The sequence below is a fragment of the Semicossyphus pulcher genome, unplaced genomic scaffold, assembly GCF_022749685.1.
Source record: "Semicossyphus pulcher isolate SPU_LCO1_2020_fin unplaced genomic scaffold, fSemPul1.0.p SCAF_25, whole genome shotgun sequence".
Classification (NCBI taxonomy): Eukaryota; Metazoa; Chordata; class Actinopteri; order Labriformes; family Labridae; genus Semicossyphus; species Semicossyphus pulcher.
Window position 1 is genome coordinate 4,302,866 of NW_027211699.1, and position 21,449 is coordinate 4,324,314.

The 21,449-nt window shown below is 41.4% G+C and overlaps 1 protein-coding gene across 1 annotated transcript in view; it reads left to right on the top strand.

Annotated features, from left to right (window-relative positions):
- grin2aa (glutamate receptor, ionotropic, N-methyl D-aspartate 2A, a) overlaps positions 1 to 21,449 on the top strand; it is a 157,177-nt gene that overhangs the window by 78,183 nt on the left and 57,545 nt on the right. Inside the window, exon 2 of the mRNA XM_069675915.1 lies at positions 20,635 to 20,801. Within this exon, the coding sequence (XP_069532016.1) occupies positions 20,635 to 20,801 (167 nt within the window). The remainder of the gene's footprint in view (positions 1 to 20,634; positions 20,802 to 21,449) is intronic.

Below are 21,449 nucleotides of genomic sequence, written 5' to 3' on the forward strand. Positions count from 1 at the left end.
CTTTTAATGGCCAAATGTTTCCTTAAAACTGACTTTGAGAAATTTAACTTCCTCCAGCAAAAAAATTTGAATTGCTGAAAATGTGTCTCTGAGAGCCTTTGAAGGAAGCAGACACTGTGGAGATTGTTCTTAACTATTACCTTTGGCAAGAACATAAAAGCAGAAGAGGCAATTTAGATCAGTGTATAGCTAGTTGAAGGGACGGATAAATTGTTAGGATTAATCAGTCACTGGCAGACAGGTCCATGCTGCAGAACAAAAACAAAGTGAAAACTAACCAAGGACGAGGAAATTGGAGCACAAGACAAAGTGAGACAAACTCAAAGGAGTGGAAAAAACTAGTATGATGAAAAAATATATTCAAAGTTGAAAGCAAGAGCGAAAAAACAAGGGGGTAGGTAGGGAGGATGAACGAGAGAGTGTGGGAGGAGTGCGCTGCAAAGTAATGTATCCTGCCAGTTTTCATTGTGTCTACAAGTGAAAGTGCTCCACAGAAGCAAAGAGGTTGTAATAGGATAAAGACTGTACTGCAGAGGGAGAGGGAGGAAGAGAGGAAGGGAGGGGGCGATGGAGAAATCGAAAAAGGACGGGGGAGAGAAAAATAAAAGGGACGAAGAGGGGCATGGACACATATGAACACAAACAGTCAGTCAATTATCGGTTGTGTAACCACGTCTTAACACTTCATTGATCACAATGTCTAGTTTGCCAGTTCAGTAGCTTGTTATAACTAAAGATTGCTTAGTTGTCCTCATTATGCCCTATTTTCTAGTGTGCCTTTCAGTTTCATTGAAGCGGACTTTCCAGTGTTATTGAGGAATGTGTGCTGAAACAGGATAGACAGTCCCGTTTTTTCAAGGCGACTGGACATTGCATTGTTTGAAATTGGACACGGACAGTGCTACGTGTGGGAAAATGGACCACTATTTGGAAAATGGATGAGACAGTCTGGTGTTTTCAAAAGGAAGCAGGGAGGTCACAGTTGGTGCACACCCTGCTGTCAGCGCCTGGCTTGGTGCTGTCCACAAACATAGTTGGGTTTATTCTCACGATGACATATCTAAGCAGACACATTGTAAACAACAAACCACTCAGCTGCATGCTGCGGCAGCTTGGAAGACGTTGCCTTTCAACAACAAGCTGTGCACCAACCACAATGAAGGCCATGTGATGCATCCTTCATTTGCAATACACGGCTGGACTGCAAGTCTCAGTGCAGTATGTACTATTTCCCAGTTTTACCTGCCCAAACCATGGGGGCTTATCAGTGTGTAGAGTTCCTCAAGATTTTTTGCAGTACAGGAGATAGATAAAGTATACACTGAGGTTAACTGTTCTTCCTCCGGGGGCTCTTTTGAGTTTGTAGAACTGTCAGTCTTTTACTGCAAGGTGTCGAAATACCAACCTTTCAACTGCTCAGCAGTGTCTGTCATCCTGCCAACCTGATGTCCCCTCAACATCTCTATTTCCAGGATGTGTGGCCCAAACTAAGGAGCCAATCACATTCTTAACGGTTTTTCATGAAGCTGAAGGTGTCCAAGCGTTGGTTTGTGAGGGGGACACCTTTAAATGTATAAATGGACAGCAACATATTCAAAGACAAGGGTAAGGTCATGACCTATCTTGCAGCAAGTAATCAGTTGAGTTCCTTGTAAATACAGGTGACAGTGATTTATCAAAATCCTCTTACCTACGCTGCTAACAGAGTTGATCATGCAGTTTTAATTGAATGCCCTGAGCACATGGTAGATGGCTCTTACTCAGAACTGAGCTGGCTCAGATTCTTGTTTAATGTATCTCTCAAAGGGAATCCTTCAGCAGACACCTTTGTGGCGTTCCACAGGGTTCAGGTCTGGGGCCTCTGTTTTTGGCTCTGTATATTCCCACGGATTACAATTCATATAGACTTTTCCAGAATCTGTGAGGCTATATTTACAGAAAGGGGGATTAAAATAAGGAAAATCGAGTTACACAAATAATATAAATCATATTTTTGTGCCGCCTTCTCTAGCATGTGAGCTTAATCCCTCATTGTGTGCAGAGACACGGTTGCATGTGTAGCGTGTTCAGCCTCCAGACATTGGGGAGAGCATCTACTGCTGTGCACACATGCACGCACTTCCACACAAGTAAGGGGGGTCTGTGTGCAGCATTGCTCAAACTGCAGCATTAGCTTTATGAGGGGTTCAATTGAGCACAATGAAATGAATGTGTGTGCTTGTACGTCGGTGTTTGTATCCTGTAATAGGAAGATAAATCCAAGTGGTTTGTTGTTTCTATTCCTCCTTTCTTTTACCTCGTCTCATCTTGCATTCACGTGTTATATAACTGCAATCTAATTGTTATTATGAGTTGAGTACTTCATTAAAACAGATGTAGCCGAGAAGATGAGCGATGGGACGAAGTAATGGATGCTAAATGGTAGCGATTGCCAGCTATGCTTCATTTCAAGAACACCATTTTAGACCCACAAAGCAGGAAGGAAAAATGAAAGTGAAGTAAAAAGGGATGAAAGACCGAGAGAGGAAGATTTTGCCCTTTAGCTGATTTGGCCGTTAAAAAGTGACTCATAATGTCTTTGATTTGCAAATTAGGGCGACTGCTTTCTCACCCATCACACTCATTTTTCTCTCATTATATCTGTTCTCCCTCTCTCATACTCCAATTCACAATTCTTCAATCTCCCTTTCTATTCCCAGATGCACCATCTATGTGCGTCTTCGTGCGCGTAGATGAATGCTTGTGTGTGCACTTTCGCTAATATAGCTGCATACCGCAGGGGTGTGATGAGAAGAGAAAAGCTCCCTAAACAAATCACACTCTTATCTCTTATCTGGCCCAGCCAATCGCAGGCGGATCTTATCACTGACATCATCAAAATGCTCAGAGTAGAGGGAGTGAGAGATGAATAAAGAAAGAGATATACCAACAGAGGTATGAGGCGAGGAAGATAACGGGCAAAGATGAAGAAAAAGAAGAGCAAAGATAAAGTAGAGAGACAATGGAAGGAGGATCAGAGTGAAGAGGAATGAGAAAGAGGGTTTTGCAGGACTAAAATAGACCAAGTCAAATGAGAAAACTAACAAACCGTATCGAGCACCAGCAGCAGTGTGTGTGCGAGTGTGTGTTAGTGTGGTTCAGTGCTGCCATTATTAGGTGATGTAAAGAGCTAATGCGGTGTTAAATAAAAGCAGCACTTGCTTCATTATTCATGGTGTCTGGGGTCGCAGGCCCTTGATTACGTGTGTGTGCCTTTACGTGTGTGTGTGTGTGCGCGTGCATTTGCTGTATGTATAATGTGTGTGCGTGTTGCTAAATTCTTGGCCACAACTCACAGTCTCTTTAAAGAGGATTTGAAACTTTGAGAGCTTCAAAGTGGGTCAGCAACTTTGCCTTCTTCTCCTTTCCTCTCCTCCCCTCCTCTGTCCTAATTCGCCCATTTGTTTCCTTAGTTTGACTTTCAGCTGAAGTCTTACCTGTAACTGTCAAAATCCGGACACACACTGCCGTCAAATATCAAATCAGCAGCTCCATTCCACAAATATTGCCAAGTTGCTCCAACCTTGCTGCACCACCGTGTTTGTGACCCAGTTGAGTCTCTCTCCCTCTGTGGTGTGAGCAGTGATCCACAGATGCTCCTCTCCACGCAGGACTCGAGTCAGATAGTATAACCGTCCTTTCGTCCTCGTACGAGAGACCTCGGCGAGGCCACGTGAGGACGACTCAGATCCTCCAACATGTTTGTCAGCTTCCAAGCAGCATCATGGGTGACTCACTGTTGCTTTCTGTCACACTTGGCTGTTAACTAGGTGACAGTTCGCTCTTAGTGTGTTTCATTCAATAAACAGAGTGCTTGTTGTAGTTGCTCTTTTTGTTTTAGTCTTGTCATGTTTGAAAATGTCAAATCAAGATCAAACTAAATCTTCGGATACAAAGGCTAACTTTTCTTAGCTTAGCTTAGCTTAGCTTAGCATCACCACTTCTGTTAGGTTGCACTAGAATAAGATGCCAAGACTACAGCTGACATAGTTATCGTATTGGTCCGAAAAATTGTGATCATCTTATATTCGGGGTCCAGACTTCTAAATGCCAATATACATTCCAACCAGGAGACGGCGCCACTTATCTATAAAGCGAGTGTAGCCCTAATGACTGAGGCCAGTCGTCACTCACAACTACATTGCCAGGGGGGTGAAACAACATGGGACAAAGTGGCTTAAAAGTAGTTAACCGACAACTGAGGCCGATTTATGATGCTAATTTTAAGTTAATGGTTATCAGTGCAGCAGTCGTTAAACAACTGTCAAGCAGCCTAGAAATACGTTGTCACAGAGTGTAATGTCCGAAGACGGCGAGCCCAAAAATTAGTCTTGAAAAATGGGGTCGTCTTTTAATTAGGGTGGTCTTATATTAGAACCAATACTGTACTTAATTCGAAGCTTAATCCAAAAGGCGACTGGACTTGGTTGAAACTCTTGAAGACGTTTCACCTCTCATCTAAAAGGCTTCTTCAGTTCTAAACTGACAGGTGGGTGGAGCTAGAAATATAAGACTCCGTAGGTCATTAGTCCACCAGTCAGTTTAGAACTGACGTTTCACCTCTTTCGGATGAGAGGTGAAACATCTTTTAGAACTTCGACCAAGTCCAGTCGCCTTTTGGATTAAGCTTGGAACTACCAAAGACCTGGATGATTGAGAACCTTCACAGACAATATGGTACCTCATTTTCATGGTTAATTGATTCCTTCGTCCTTCATATATCAGAAATACAGTAGAATTTGACAATTTCCCAGAGCCGAAACTGAAATATTCCCATTGCTTTTTTAACAGCTTACAGCCTGGAAAAGGGTAACGAGACGAATAATTCTCACATACGCTTGAATCAGGTAATTTGGTATGCCTAATTGAAAAATGACAATATGACAATCATCAAAATATTTGCCACTAATTATTAGCAACAACAACAATCAAACAATTTTAAGTTTCATTGACAAAATAAATGAAGTTTTTAAACCAGTGAGTGGCATCCTGCTGAATGCTTGTAATTTAAATACATGAGTGTATTTGATAAAAGGATGCAGCGGGCGGGGACTGTAAAGTGTCGTTCTGTTGCTTGTGGCAGAAGAAAGTAAAAGTGGAGGCGAAAACATATGAATTGACTGAATGTATGATATTACTGGTTTAATCGCATATCTCTCGGCTCACTCACACCCACTTCTTCTTATGCTGATTAAACGTGCTGAATCAGTCGACTGCTGATAAGGGCCGACTGAAGCCACAAAAACTAGGGGTCCTATTTCTTCTTTTTATTTCTTTCTCTTCCATCTCCTCCAACCTTTTCCACTTTTTTCCCTCCATCTCTCTCTCTTCATCGCTCGGGTGCCCAGAAATGTAAGTGACCCATCTGCGATAGCAAAAGGTACATTAGGCATTAGGGAGTTCCCCTCCGGCCATGTGCGTGAGAGAGAGAGTGTGTGTGTTGTTAACAGAAATCGCCTGATGGACTACCTCCCAGGGGTGCTGTCCGTCTGCTTAGCCAATAAAATGCAGCCAATTACTCTGCAGGCCTTGCTGGCAGCCAATCAAATGGAAATGGGAAAGCATAGAGATGACGATGGGGTTTTGGGCCATAGCACTTATATTGCACTTTGTTAATGTAAAGGAGAGTTGCTGTTGGCTTGGGCGTGTGCATTCTTATAAGAGAATTGCTATCTTTCAATCTTTCATCCCCTCCTTCCTCTGCTGCCTTGTTGTTTTTAATATTAATGATGAATGTGTGAGTGTGGATGTGAGCAGATTTGAATAGAAACAGAGTGCTGCAGTGAGTGCAGCAGTAGGAGAGATACCGCTGTTTTGTAACCATCCAATGTGATTTTAAGCTAGTGTGTGGAACAACCTGCAACTACAGCTGGGATTGCTACGTACAATTGGTGGCATAATGGAGATAAAATGTTATTCACGTTGAAGAACCTTCTTAAACAGACACCTTGGGGGGTTCCACAGGGTTCAAGTCTGGGGCCCTTCTTTTTTCTGACCCACAGATTTCAACTTTCAAAGTCTTTTCCAAATCTGTGAGCATGTATTTACAGTATAATTTTTTGATGGTGCTTTACATAAGAAAAACAAGAAAATAGATGAAAAAAATAAAAATATCAGAAATTATATGTGAGCCTTACTCTTCATAAAGCAGTAGGCTATAACATACCGCTTGGGTCACTATGCAGAATTAGTGAATTAATTAGTGGATTTTTATAATTAAGTAAAAAATGTTGTTCATCAAGATATATTGCCGTGATGTAACAGCTTCAGGCTATTAGCCTAGCTTAGCATAAAGACAGGAAGAGGGAAAACTACCCAGGCTACACAACATCCTCATACCATCATACTGTTTTAAAAAAACAACAACCTCAAATTAGCACTTTTATCAATATATATCACTACCCTTTCTGCTTTCCCTCCCTTTTCAGTCCACCCTCACCTCTTTATCTCCCCCCTCCTTTTCTCTTACCCCACTCTTGCTCCCCGACATTGCTCCTTGCCCTAGCCCCATCTATCTTCCTGCCACTTGTTCCATCCATGGCTCCCCATTCACCCACCCCGCTCTGTTTCGTCCTCCGCAAAGTAGGTCTCTCAGCGTCAGTGTGTGTCCGTTGGAGGCAGCGATGAATCAGTGACACTGCCAGAGTAGTTAGTGATGACCATAACAGCTGACTGAAGCAACTCTATGGGGGAAATCAGCACATGATGCAGTATTGATTTTGCCCCCACACTGAGAGAGGGGATGCGCTTTGTACTGCAATGTCTCTTACCTTCTGGCTACATATTAGTGAATTACATGTGTTACAATTTAGCTTAGCTTGGCAAAAACAACTGGACTTCCTGACCTCTATAACATTACAACTTGTTGTAAACACGCGTTGTTGTATGGATGGAACAAAGGATTGATAATGTGGTAATTAGTGAGCTTTAGAGGCATAGGTAGGCAGGATTTGTTACCTCTGGACAGAGCTAGACTTCCGATATTCCTTGTCTTTATGCTAAGCTCGGCTAATTGTCTGCTGTCTGTAGCTACATAAGATAAGATTTTAAAAAAAGATAGGAGCCTACTTTAAAACATTCATATTGAATGCAGAGATTTAAGTTCCCCCTATTTATTGTCTTTATGCTAAGCTAGGCTAATCATCTCCTTTCTGTAGCGACATAAGATAAGAAAAGATAAGATAAGAGCCTACATTAAAACATTCATATTCAATGCAAATATTTTAGTGTTCCCTGTTCCGTGTCTTTATGCTAAGCTAGGCTAATTGTCTACTGTCTGTAGCTACATAAGATAAGATACGACAGGATAAGATAATAGCACACATTAAAGCATTCATATTGAATGCAGAGATTTAAGTTCCCCCTATTTATTGTCTTTATGCTAAGCTAGGCTAATCATCTCCTTTCTGTAGCTACATAAGATAAGATACAACAAGATAAGATAAGAGCCTACATTAAAACATTCATACTGAATGCAAATATTTTAGTGTTCCCTGTTCCGTGTTTTTATGCTAAACTAGGCTAATTGTCTGCTGTCTGTAGCTACATAAGATAAGATAAGACAAGATAAGATAATAGCACACATTAAAGCATTCATATTGAATGCAGAGATTTAAGTTCCTCCTATTTATTGTCTTTATGCTAAGCTAGGGTAATTGTCTCCTGTCTGTAGCTACATAAGATGAGATAAGAAAAGATGAGATGAGGTAAAAGCACACATTTAAACACTCATATGAATTGCACAGATTTCAGAAGGTATTGATATTGAGTAGATGAGCATATCTGACAAAATATGGAACTTTTCCTTCAACAGAAAGTGGCTTTAAGCTTTATGACTGTGGTCTGTAGGTGGTGTTTTTAGCCAAAGGCCTTTCTGACCCTTTCCTGCTCTTTAAACAGTGGTTATGGCAGGATGATTTCAAATTATTAACTGCACAGTTAGTAAAGGAGGAGGGCTGCCTGAGCAAAACTCAACGAAGTAAGCCACACTGTGCACATTTCGCTCTGTTTCTGCAAGCATCAGACAGATAGAGCGGCATGCCAGAGGTGGCCAAGTTTACTCATAGGAGCACAAAATTCATAATATGTCATGATGATACAGTACTAGCCCACATTAAAACAGATTCTGAAACAGTTTTGTTCAGTGTTATCTGAAAGATAATTCGATTCAGCCACCAGTGAACCAAAAAATGTCATCACAATATAAATTTTGGAACTAATGTGCAGCATTGGCCCAGGCAATCTGCTCCACATAGGATATTTGCTGACCAGGCTAAGCTAATTTGCACTGAACTGAAGTCACATTCTTCTATCTTAGCTTTTTTCCCCAACATGTAAGCCGGCTGAAAGATCAAACTTTGCCAATGCTGTGTTGTGCAGAAAGTTTAGCTCTGCTACTCTGATATTTTTCCTGAAAACATGGCATTAAAATGAAAACTGACTCACTTCTCACCATGCTCGCTCACGACACACCTTTGCCTTTCTTCCGGGCTGCTTCACAGCTCCATTAATGCAGGTCGAGGTGTTTTGTTCCTTTGTAAATCTGCCCTTTGAGGCCCTTTGATTTTTTTGTTTTTCCTGGGCACTGAGTGGTGTTCCATTCTGTTTGAGCCGAGGTTTATATTATGTTGTTTGTGTCTTTGGAATGAACTCAGCATGGTACTCGGCCCTCTGGCACACACACACACACATACAAACACACGGGTCTTATAAATCCCATATACTTGGAGATCGCATGTGTGCGTGCAGAGGCATCAAACAGCAAGGATTTATTTGTGTGTGTGTGTTATTTGTGGCTTTATGCTTGAAAGTGTGTTTGTGTGCTTGAACTTTATGTCTTTACGCATTATCTCTCGTAATAAGCAGCTCCTTAGATTAGCTTTACGATTTGATCTCCCTACATCCCTTTGCCTTGCACTGAACTCTCATCTGAAACGCTCCAATTCTTTAAAACCCTTTAAAGCGGGTGCACGGTCTGCCTCCATGCAGGATTACTTTATTCAATACTTTAAAAAGAAAACATGTTTCAACAAGTAATCTCGACAAAGAGGTTTCTTGTTGAAATATTACATATGTATTCAATAAAGCACTAGCGCAGCGAGGATTGGGCTGTGCAGCGACTCCTAATTCAAAGGCCTATTTTATTGTGATTAACACCTCTACTCATCCGGTGGGATTTTTTCTCTCTCTCTCTTTTGTGCTCATTGAAAAGCCTGCCAAAGTGTGAGGTGGTAGGGATGGAGAGAAAGGCGCTAAGGGAGCAGGGAAGGATAATTGAAGAAAGCCAAAAAAAAAAAGGTGCCAGAGGAATTAAATAAGGGGGAAAATGGAGGGAAAGTTGAGGAAGGAGGGATAAGGATGTAATTAGGAGAGCGTGATAGGTAGGACAGCTAAGATGCAGAGAATAATTATGATGCTTATGGTCGGAGATGATGGCAATATTGACAGTGATGGTAATTTTCATAATGATGACTCTATTAGGACCACGGAGGGTATAATGATGATGCCAACACTTGCTGTGTATGTGACAGGTGTGAAATGCACAATATGTCACGTCTGGTGACAGCAGGCATAATAGTGATATAAATAACAAGCAGGACTGCAGGACAGTAATCAGATTACCAGGAATCTAGTGGTTTAATGTGAAATTACAGCAATCGTGACCAGTTGCAAACAGCTAGTAGTTTTGACTAGTTTGGTTTTTTGTTGTTGTTGTTTTTTTTGTAATTGTATTTTTTTCTCCTTTCTGTAGCTACATGTGATATGAAAAAATGAGATTTTAGTTCACCCTATTCCTTGTCCTTATGCTAAGCTAGGCTAATAGTCTCCTCTGTAGCTACATAAGATTAGATAAAAAGAGAGCGTGCATTAAAACATTCTTATTGTATGCAGAGATTTCAGTTTCCCCTTTGGTGTCCTTGTTACAAAAACAATATATTTCCTTGCTACATCATCAACAACAACAACAACAACAGATAATACATACTTATGGTTACAATGCCAATAATAATGGCACAAATTTGTACAAAAGATAAAAGCACATATTAAAACATTCATATTGAATGCAAAGATTTTCGTTTCCAGAGTTCCGTGTCTTTATGCTAAGCTAGGCTAATTGTCTCCTGTGTGTAGCCACATAAGATACGATAAAAGCGCACATGTATGTGAGTTGTGAAAAAAAATCTAGCCAAAAAATCCCAAAGAAAAAAACAAAGATTTTGTGTAGCAGAAATGTGCGTCCCCGGAGATTCACCTTTTGACCCCTTTTGGGGGTCCCAACCCTTAGGTTTGAAACCACTTTGTTGCATCTAAAAAAAATTTGAAACAGACCAAATCTCTAGATAATAATTATTCACAGTGGAAATTGCATCAATTTCAGCATTTAAGCTGTTTTTTTAATTAGTTTTAAAAATGTTTTTCAATCAGATTTTTTGCTAAATTGTGACGTTATCCTCCAGCACTAATAACAGCTATTCCAGCCTAGGAGGAAGGGTTAGGCCTCAGAGGAGTGTCGCAGAACATCGGCCCTATTAGAAGAGAAGGGGAGTGGGTGGGAGTGTGCAAGATGGATAGAGGTAGGCGAGAAAAGACGGAGCCCCTGGACAGAGCGTTAACGAAAAGAAAGAAAGACACAGAGAGGAAGATATTGGACTTATTAGAGAGGAGAGTGAGTGGGAGAGGAGGGCAAACACAGAGAGGCAAAGATAGAGACAGAGAGAGAGGGATGATGTTATTTTGTCAGTGTTTCCCCCGTGGGGGCTCGGCTGCTTGTTAAAAAGTCCTGACAGAGGAACCACAGCGGTAACAAACATGCACACTTACACGCACGCACACAAACATGCGCACACACAGACACTGCTGCTGTGTGATAAACTTTGAATAGGTTCTCTCTCCCTCTGTGTGTGTGTTATCTACTAATATGGGCTGCATTCATGCCAGAAATATTCTACTTCTCTGACGTCAAATGCAGCCTTGTTTAATAATCCTTGTGTGCGTGTGCATGTGTGTGTGTAAGTAGCCTCTATGGCAATTTAAAGCTGCAGTTTCATTATAATTATAATCCAACAAAACAAAGGATATCAGCTCTCCTCTGTTCACATCGAGTAATCTATTAAGACCCGTTCGACACACACACACACTTAACACGCACACTCATATTCACAGTGGCATCGCTAGATCTGCTTATTGTTTTAAATCTCGTAAAGACTGAATAAACTTGCACAGTCTCATAAGACTGTCAGAGCGGTTTAAAGGGAAACGCAGTAAAAGCACATAATGTACTGTAAGTAAAAGACACCAAAACAACAATGCTGTTAGTGCGATGATATTTATCCGTGGTAATTATGAGGAAGTTTGTGCAACTGCTTCTTTGTTGTGCACAAATCTATGCCAAAAAGTTCTTTCTTATGTTCAACTTTCTTGTTTTGCTCTTTACATTATTTATAAGTGTATGTGTGATAAATGACTGCTTCTTAGTTTGGATTAATCAAGGCTGTTTGTCTGCATTTAGCACACTGAGGTGAAGTCCCCTGATGGGCAAACATCTTGAGGACATCAGTACGACAAATTGGTTCCAAAGAGGATCATAAACCAATCAATCTCAACAAACTGGACACATTTGATACCTCAGTTTAGTGCGTATAACAAGTTCAGTCAGACAACTCACGTGTGTAATAGTTTGAAATGTTTATCGCAGCAGCAGAGCACAGCTTCTGATTGGCGTCTAGGCTCAGACCTCATCACTGATGAGATCATATCTTAAACCCCCTCTAGCAGGAGCCTGCAGGTGGATGCCGGGGTGGTGGTGGGGCTGACAGTATGAGCGCAGTACTGGTGCAGGGCATCGGTGGCAATGACAGAGCAGAGTGACAGAGAAGCGTTTGTCAGGTGATTGCGGAGAATGACGCATGTCAGGTGTGAAATCAGTGCAGTCTGAGTTGCCTGCCTGAACTAGCTTGCAGGCGTTGCTCCATTTGTGACGCAGGATATGTGAATATGACATGCATAATATCCGTCTGTACATGTGCCTGTTTTTGTGTATTAGTCAGCAGTTAGCGAGTACATACATAAAAAGACAAATTAATTAATGTAATATTTGATTACATTACAGAGTCTATACTGTTATATGATCATAATAAGCTTTACACGTGTAATAGGATTCAGTCATATTATTGTGAATTATCGAGATAAATCTGCTTAGAAGTAGAGAAATATTGGAATTCCATTTATATCTAATTTTATTTGTTAATTAGACATGTTGTGGGGAGAAAACAGCACAGTTGTAACAATATTGGTTAACTTTTTTGCTATTTGATTATGACCACTTTCTTTCATCTGTAAAGTATAGTACGGTAGTTTAAAAAAGGCGGCTACTTTTCAGCACCATGGACAGCGCCCTGTTGCTTCAAACATGAGACTGCCATGTCTTGTGTTTTGTAAAGTATAATGTCATCTTTCCAATTATGACTTTACTATTTTGAATCATTTTTCTTTAGTTAAAAGTCTTCCTAATGTTAAGATTAAAAGTCAGCTTATTTTCAGCACCACGGACAGAGCCTCGTTGACTGTCATATCTTGTGTTTCTTGTGTTTTTGTTAAATCCGATGTCAACTTTTCAATTATGATTTAACAATTTGAATACATTTATCATTAGTTAAAACAATCTTACATAATATTAAGATTAAAAGTCGGCTTACTTTCAGCACCATGGACAGAGCCCTGTTCCCTCAAACACGAGACTGCCATGTCTGGTGGTGGTGTTTCCTGTGTCATCTTTCCCACTATGACTTAACTACTTGGGTACATTTTTCATTAGTTAAAAATCTTTTTTAAAACTGTCTCTTTTCAGTTTATCTAAATCTTTGTGACAGAGGATATTAAAAAGGGATCATCACTTGTTGGATAAAACGTGGTCTTCACTTTCCTTTAATATAGGCGATAATATCACTTCCTCCTGCTGAAACTTGTCAGTGTAATGATTTCTTTCTTATTTAGAAAACATATAAAATATAAGTTGATGAATTGCCTTCAAGTACAGTCTAGTATATGCTTAATTTGCTGTCCTGTTATTTATCCCTCTAACACGTAGTTGGAGGCAGAAGTTTCTGATGCCAGCCTATAAGTTGTCACTTTTTGAACGTTTGGAATTTGTGTTTGTATTTTTTACACCGAGTGCATTTATTTGGCAGCAGTTATGTCGCAGTGATGTCGCATCAGTTCCAATCCAACTTCACAGACATGTGCGCAAATAAGTACGTGTTTCCGCTTACCGAGGGGGCGTCTTCTCCGTCTTTGGTTACTGGCGGAAAACCGCAGATGACGTCTGTAGAGAGGGCGGTCCTTCAGTGTGGCCCAGGACGTGTGTGCGTACACACTGCCAGATGAATGTGGACAAATGTGTCCCTGACCACCTCTGAATGTGGCCTGAGTGATCTGAATGTGTCCGGGGTGTGTTCACACCTGTACTTCAGGTTGTCCACTTGTGATCCGAGCTAAAGCGCTACACGTTAATACCAGGTCTGAACGGGGCCATAGACCCTGTAGGCCTGTTTATTGGTCAAACTGAAACATAAACTCTCATGAATGTAGTGTCACAGAGATCGTTTTAAACCTCACAGCCTGATCAAGCTACTATAAGCAGAATTTAATCTTTGGATTCGATCGTTTGTTGGATCAACAGCTTTATTTTTAAGCACCCCAAATGGCATAAAATACCTCTTTTTAAGAGACCTTTCTCCCCAACAGCCATAAAATGTTTAAACAATATCCTTTTATTGATGACTTCTGCTTTCTCCGGATGGAGCGCTGCTCCTCTTTCTATATATTCTTTCATTTCCTGTCAAAACATAATGTGGCAAACCACATATTCCTCGGCGCGGTAAAACAGACTTATTTTATCTGCAGTTTCTAGGAGAATTATGTGCTTTTATTTTGTGGGTTCGGTTCTAGTGACTCTTATCTCAGTGGTTTATATGGGGAGTGCCGCCTTCCTGGCATTTCAGTTTGTTTCCACAGACATTTCAAGCTCTTCTGTGTTGCTGCAGCTATTTTTATGCCTGTCTGTTTATATTTAGTTACTGGCCACCAAGGAATTTTTGTCATATCAGTGTGTTTCTCGTCCAGTGGACGCTGCAGAGCTGTTAAACCCGGCGGATAACACCATATCTGTGTATATATGACAAATATATGCGGGTTTTGGCATGCATGTGCACTATCATGCCTCACAACTCAACTCAGTTTACATTTATGCGTGTTTGTGTGTGTGTGTTTTTGGACACGTGTGTGTGTCATCAGACCAGACAGAGCATGATGCTATCAGCAGCAGAGGATATGAGGACTACTATTTATAACTCCCCTCTATCTCAACTTAGACACACTGTCCTGCCCCGAGGGCCAGGTGCATGTTTGTGTGTGCGTCATTGTGTTTGTGTGCGTGCGTGTGTGCCTGTTTGTGTGTATGCAACAGAGTGGGAAATGTAAGAGGCTGTGAATGTGATAGACAGAGGAGGAGGCAAAGAGCTGTGAATGACAGACTGCGTGTGTGTGTGTGTGTGTTTGAATGTGTGGGTGCTGCCAGCTGAAGGTGTGAGCGGGGAGAAGAGAGACATGTCACACTTTGACAGGGGTGAAATGAGAGGATATGATTGGCTGTTTTCTGATGTCACGGATTGTGAGCCGTCCCAATTAGAAACAATCATACGGCGCTTAGTCTCTCCTTCTGTCTCTTTTTCATCGCTCTACCCATCTCTCCTCTTGTTTCCTCTGTTGTGCAACTTTTTCTGTCGGCCATCTTTTCTTTCTTTTCGTGTTTCTTTTCTAGTCATTTTTAGTCGTTTCCTATTATCTGCTATTCTAGACATCCAGTCCTGCTTCTCTTCCTCTATCTCTTCCTTATGTAGATACAAACAGAGGCGTTTAAATTAAAACAAAATCCATGAAATGTACAGTTAAATGTACTAATGTACAGTATATAATTAAGCAATATCACACACAAGGTTTAGATGTTGCACTGCTGTGATTATCTACGGCTGAATCACAGCCGTGCTGATATTCAGTATAACACCACAACCTCGGGTGTAATATTGCTTTTATACAACAGTTTGACAAGTAAGAATTCAAAAATGTTTTTTGTCTACAGGTCACCACAGATCAGCTCTTTTTATCATGTAAAAGTATCTGTTTGTTTTAATTTATCATCAACAAGTGAAATAAGAGTCTGCTGTGTGATTCAGAGCTACCAGCTTTATCAATGTAGACATACACGTTCTGCTGTAATGTTAATTAACAGTATTCAGAACACCTATACGTCTATATCACCACTTATAGAATGCTGCTTGTCCAATCAGATTACTTGGTCGGAAGTAATTGTTAATAATATAAAAAAGCAGTATCACGCTCAAGGTTGTGATGTTATACTGAATATCAGCACTGCTGTGATTATCTACGACCAAATCCCAGCAGTGCTGCTATTCAGTAAGCGTTATTTTGTTGCCAAGCAACACAAACATTCTCCTGCAGTCTTGCTACTTTGATTATCTCTGAAAGTTACCACTTTTTATAAAGCAACCAGTGAAATAAGAATCTGCTGTGTGATTCAGAGGCACCAGCTACATTAATGTAGACATACACAGTCTGCTGTAATGTTAACGAACAGTATTCAGAACACCTGGCTGAGGCGGAGTGATACACAGAGTGAAAAGTCCCAGTGATGTTGTTCTCTATATCAGCACTCATGGAATGCCTCTTGTCCAATCGGATTACTTGGTCGTAACTAACTGTTGTATAATATGTACGGGATTATTTATAGTGCACAGGTTGTTATCGCGGAATGGACCAATCGTGGACCACTTATTGCGTATCGTATTGTGAGTTACCCTGCAATTTCCACGTCTAACAATAAGATAATAAAGTTTATTTTTATAGCATTACTAAACTAGCGTTACAAATGCTTTGTAAAACATTAACTCAACGATAAAATACACAAGAATGTATGAGTAGAACAGGAAGACATGAGGAATATAAGAGGAATACAATAAATAAAACACCAGTTATAAAATATAAAATTACCTTCTCTTAAAAAAAGTCTGCAAAAGTGGTTTAAAAGATACCGCTGTAACATGAAGTGTAGGATACCTGCATACAAAGCGTCATGAAATCTGTGGGCACTCGTGTTTCTGCTTGTGTTTCTCCTGGAAAGAGAAATTGGAGCCACACAGAGACATCAAATGACCGACACAGGATTGAAGTGCGGCTGTCGTCTCTCCCTCAGTAGGAGAGCGAACATACAAAGAGAGAGGTGAGCTTTTCTTCAGTGCTTTGTTGTCAGTGAAGTCTTCAATGGAGGTGCCTGTGGTCGCCGTGTGTTCGGCTGAACAGAAGTGCCCATTTTGAGACAGAAAAGTGAAGCCCGGTTCCAGTGTCTCATCCCGAGCGGTGTTTGTGATCACACGGTCGTGTGAGATGAGGATATTCAGTCAAATCTAAACCAGTTCTGTTCTGTCCAGATGGGCTCTGCTATGATGCAGTCCTGTATAATAAAGAGACTAATAAGTTTGGGCACATGCCAGGTCTCATTTGAGAACAGAGACATTATTCTGGTAAAAGGAAGCTTTCCGTGATGCTCCATGGTGGATTTTGGCATCCTCCCCTTGGGGTACCTGGAGCTTGAATCCTTTTTGACACATGCTTACAAACATAAAAGAAGCAAATAGAAATGGAAATTTTGGCAAAATAATGTTGAGTCATAATTCTGTTGGAATTATTCATCGTGAGTGCTAAATTAAAGAGCTACAAATGCTGACGCTGGTATGAATATATTGTCCTGTGGAAACCATGTGTAAGGTTCAGAACTGGAGGTAATTCATGTTGTACTACTATTACGATATTTTTTTATCCAAGCCTCCGATTGGTTATTTCACTCACATGTGATTTGTAGCTACTTAAGGTGGGGTACACACGACAAGATAATCAAGCCGTTCCTGTGGTGTGAGGGATGTTAAGAGTGATTTTACCCCCAATTTGTTTGGAAGAACGTCGTGGCCACTCTGATTTCAAATTATAAATATTAAACATGTTCAACAATCTGATATCCTGTTGTGTGGCGGGGAACCCCGACAACAGCCGAGCACGCACGCAAAGATAGCCAATCAGGAGGCAAGCTGCAGAAGAAAGCACAACAGACCGCAGCCATGGCGGCAAAAGCAAACACGAAGCATCAGGGCCTGTGTCCACTACTGCCGGTTTTTGCCGACCTCAATTTCAGAACGCTTCTCACCGGCGCTTACTGTTGCTAGGTTACAAAAGTTTTCTGGCGTCACTTTCCCTTCCCTCGGTAGTGACTGTTAAGTCTGTTTTAAATTGCTCTGTGTGCTTAATAATTGCTTTATTCAAGTACATTTTACAAAGAAAACATGAATACAACGGACAGGAATCCTGGCGTTAGCAGCAGCTCTACAACTTGAAATTGTACCCTTGAAAAAATGAAAGGATTAGCTTCTCCTCTGCCATTGTTGTTGACAAAGTTGATATCTGAAGGCTCCTCCTCTTCTTGATTTTGATTGGTCGGTTGAGGGAAAAAGTGACGAGCACGGCGGTGTTCCAAAAGTTGAACGTAGAGGCAGTTTTTGCGCTGAGGACACTGAGCCCTGAAAACGCTGAACTGCTTTGGTTTTGTGTAGAAAATAGGCACCATTAGTGGACACAGGCCCTAAAGTAAACATGTGCACGTTAATATCTGAGGATGGAAATTAAAACATTCTCTGACATATAAACCCACCACTTTCCTCTTTCCTCTGTACTCCCTGGCTGGTCCTGTGCCCGTCGCAGTCCTCTGAATATTGCAGCGAGTGTGGGAGTATCGTCCGCTGCTGTGATGATGACAGGAAGTGACATGTCTTATAGCATGACCTCCCTCCTATCCTGTCCCACCCTGCCTGAGCATTGCTTCAGTTTCTACCCCATTAGAACTCACTGAAACACACACATTTGCACACAGTAGCCTCTGAAGAGCACTTGAGTGTGAGTATCGAGTGAGCCGGCATCGCATACAGATACTATACCATTAAAGAGCACTCCAGAGTCTTGATATGGGAGGAAAAGACATTCACACACACACTCGTACACGTAATGCAAACAATGAATAGCCACGCATTCCGAGTCTATCAACAAAGTGGGGAAGGAAATGCTAGGTCATGCATGTGGAGATTAAATTACATACAGGGAGCTGATACGGTTGCTTCCACTGCGCTTTCTACTTATGGCTATTTACACTCCCCGGTGCCCCCTGCCCTCAGCTGTGTTCGACCTACTCTTTGAAGCTAAACTATGTCCACAAGAAGAGAGCTTCTACAGGCCAGCAAACCAGAAAAGTACGGGAATGTAACTAAGAAGAAAGAAACTTGTACAAATACTGAAAGAGAAGCATTGAGTAGGAAAAAAGATGTTTGATTAACCTAAAAACAAGCAGAACACTTACAAACAAGTTAAGCTAACGTTAGCGACAGCTCGGATATGTACATTGATAAAAAATGTATTTTTGACCTGAAACTGCTTTATTCAATGTAACTCTCACATAAGTTAGGTATACGTTAAGTTCGTCACCAGCTCTCTTGATTGTGCAGCCATGTGACAGTGCAGTTTTTGGTTAACTTTTCCGCAAGATTCCTCAAAAAAATAGATTTAATCGCAATCCAATCAGAGATGCATGCAGCCTACAGCTGGAAGCCGGAGGCAGGGCTAATCTACATGCTAACGGAGCGGCGGTGATGATGATTGTGGACTGTATTAAAAAGATGGACGACATGACAGCTGCCTAAAAGTGAAGCCAACCCCTCTCTATCGCCCCCTGCTGACTGGCTGCAGTATAGGTCATAAAGCCCGCCTCCTCCATGTTAACAGATGGGACATGAGTCAGACTATAAAATCAAAAACACGTCAAAAAATGTTCTTTTCATACTGATTTACATCCAAATGTTAATTTTTCTGACAAGTTTAGTTTTAATTAGTTATTTGATGCTGTAAAAAGGATGATTGACAGCTCTGTTGACAAATGCAGCTCCTGCATTCGATCTGTTCCGGATTAGCAGAGTGGAGTTGGAACGGTGAGACTAAAACAATCACTACAGTCATTGAAGTTTCCATATCTGTGACGTCTGCTTCAGACCAACACAAGAAGCTGTTCTGCTGTTAAACACGCCGAAGTGAGGATTTGGTTAGCGAAAGGGGCGGGACATCAGTAAAACAAGATGGCCGCGCCTGCTGCGGAGATATTTTGGCTTCACTTTTGTACAGTGAGAGGAGGTGGAGACACGTCGTCCATCTTTATATACAGTCAATGGTTTGAACGAGTTTTGTTCTGATATTCCAGACTATATTGCAGATTACATCGACTCCAATAGAATACACATTACATTCACATCAATGTTAATGAAGCAACTTATCTTCCAAACTGGGATTCATTTTTTAAAAAAGCCTACAAGATGTGTTTAACTGACTTTTGCAGGATATTCTAAAGGATTGAGGCTAATTCTAAGCACCATTACACTACACAGTCGCCCCTGGCATCGCAGTTGCCGCTTCATCATCCTTTCAACCTCGGTCACACTGTAGATGAATTCCTGTGGATGCAGGCTGCAGGCGGTGTGCACATGTAGTGTGCGTGCTTCCGTGCGTGAGCGCGTGTGGTGCGTTTGTTCCTTTTAAGGGCAGGTGCGATCTTACAAACTGACACCGGGCCGAATCTCTTTGTCTTCATTTGTCTCATATCGCTCCAACCTTTTGCTCAGCGTCTCTTGCCCCCTCGTTCTGCTTTTTTTTTTGGTTCTCGTTCTAGCTGTCAGGTTGCAGCTTCACGCACACACACACACATAGAAGACACGCACCAACCTGCAAGTCTATCACAATTAGAGTGGCAAAGACAAGCAAGTGTCAAGATAAGCCATGTGTGAACTCTCTGACATTTGAAGGTAACAGAAATCCACACACACAACAAATCATACCAACGACAAGTAGAGGGTTTCTCGGCCCATACATTGTGTCATGCTACATCCTCGTTTAACACCTCATTTAATAGTAATGTACTGTAATCTCCAGAATACATGAATATAGTTAATTTGTCTACCTGTAATCGTGCTTGTCTGCTCTGTCCAAGCCTCATGTCTCAGTTTGGCTGGAATTAAGTGGCAAATGATTCAGAGTCAGGTTTAATGGAGTGGATATGTGTGAGTCAGAGTGAATGCAACCCTCGCCCCCCCCCCCCCCCCCCAGAACCAGGCCCACAGAGTTCTGCAGCCTGCTTGTACCGCACCAATCCAATTTGGGCTTAATTGAATTGTTCTGAGCCTCTCATCCATATATTTCCTCTGCAAGAAGCTTATTACTCTCGATCTGTGTGTGTGTGAGTGTCTGTGTACTCATATCGTGCCAAAGTTTAAATGCTCTGTAGCTGATTGATATTTCTGAGATGCAGTTTGAATTAGCTGGTGGACTAATAAGGGAAGCAAAAATCCAAATAAATCTTCAACTAAATCTCCTCTTCCCTTCCCTTTATCCTCCTTCTCCTCCCTTTTCCTTATCCCTCCTTCCTGTTCTCTTTCTCAGGACGTGAAGTCGACATTCTTCCAGTTCGGCGCCTCCATCCAGCAGGAGGCTCTGCTGATGCTCAACATCATGGAGGAGTATGACTGGCACATCTTCTCCATCGTGACGTCGAAGTTCCCGGGATACCAGGAGTTCATCAACATCCTAAAAACTACTGTCGACAACAGGTGGGAAGACGAGACTCGAGACTTTGATTCTGGCAGGGTGGTTCATTGAGCTTTATGCTAACATTAGCATTTTACATTCCCCCTATAACAATGTTCTTCTTTAAGTTTCCTAGAGAATTGGTTGAGACATTTACTCAATACCACAATCATAAACATCATTGTGACGCTAGAGGAAGAGTTCATCATCACATCTTTCAGTCTGAAGCAACACAGTGGCCAGACGATCAGACAGGCATTAGTTGTGTTCCAATTCGGAGGCCTTTTGAAGGACTTACTTCAAGGCCGATTGTGTCACAGCAACGTGTTGAACGCTGTCCCAATTCAAACAAGATGGCTGATGTAAAAGTACTTGGTTTCAACTCAATCAAATAGCTAGCGATACAAATGTAAAACTAAAAACAAAGGGGCCTTGACACTTAAAATACCTCTTTTTTTAGTGCATATCTCTAAAATAAAAGGTTATGTTAAGTGACGTTAGTTATGTTAGCTAGTTAGCCAGCTAGCTACCTCTTGCTAGGCAACAGTAGTGACGCTTTGTGACGCAAGGTTAAGGGCGAGAAGAGCTGGTGACGCAAACAGGAAATCCCCCCCAAAGACCAGACTGTCCTGCATCCTTCAAAGGATGCCGCCCCTTGATTGAGATTCATT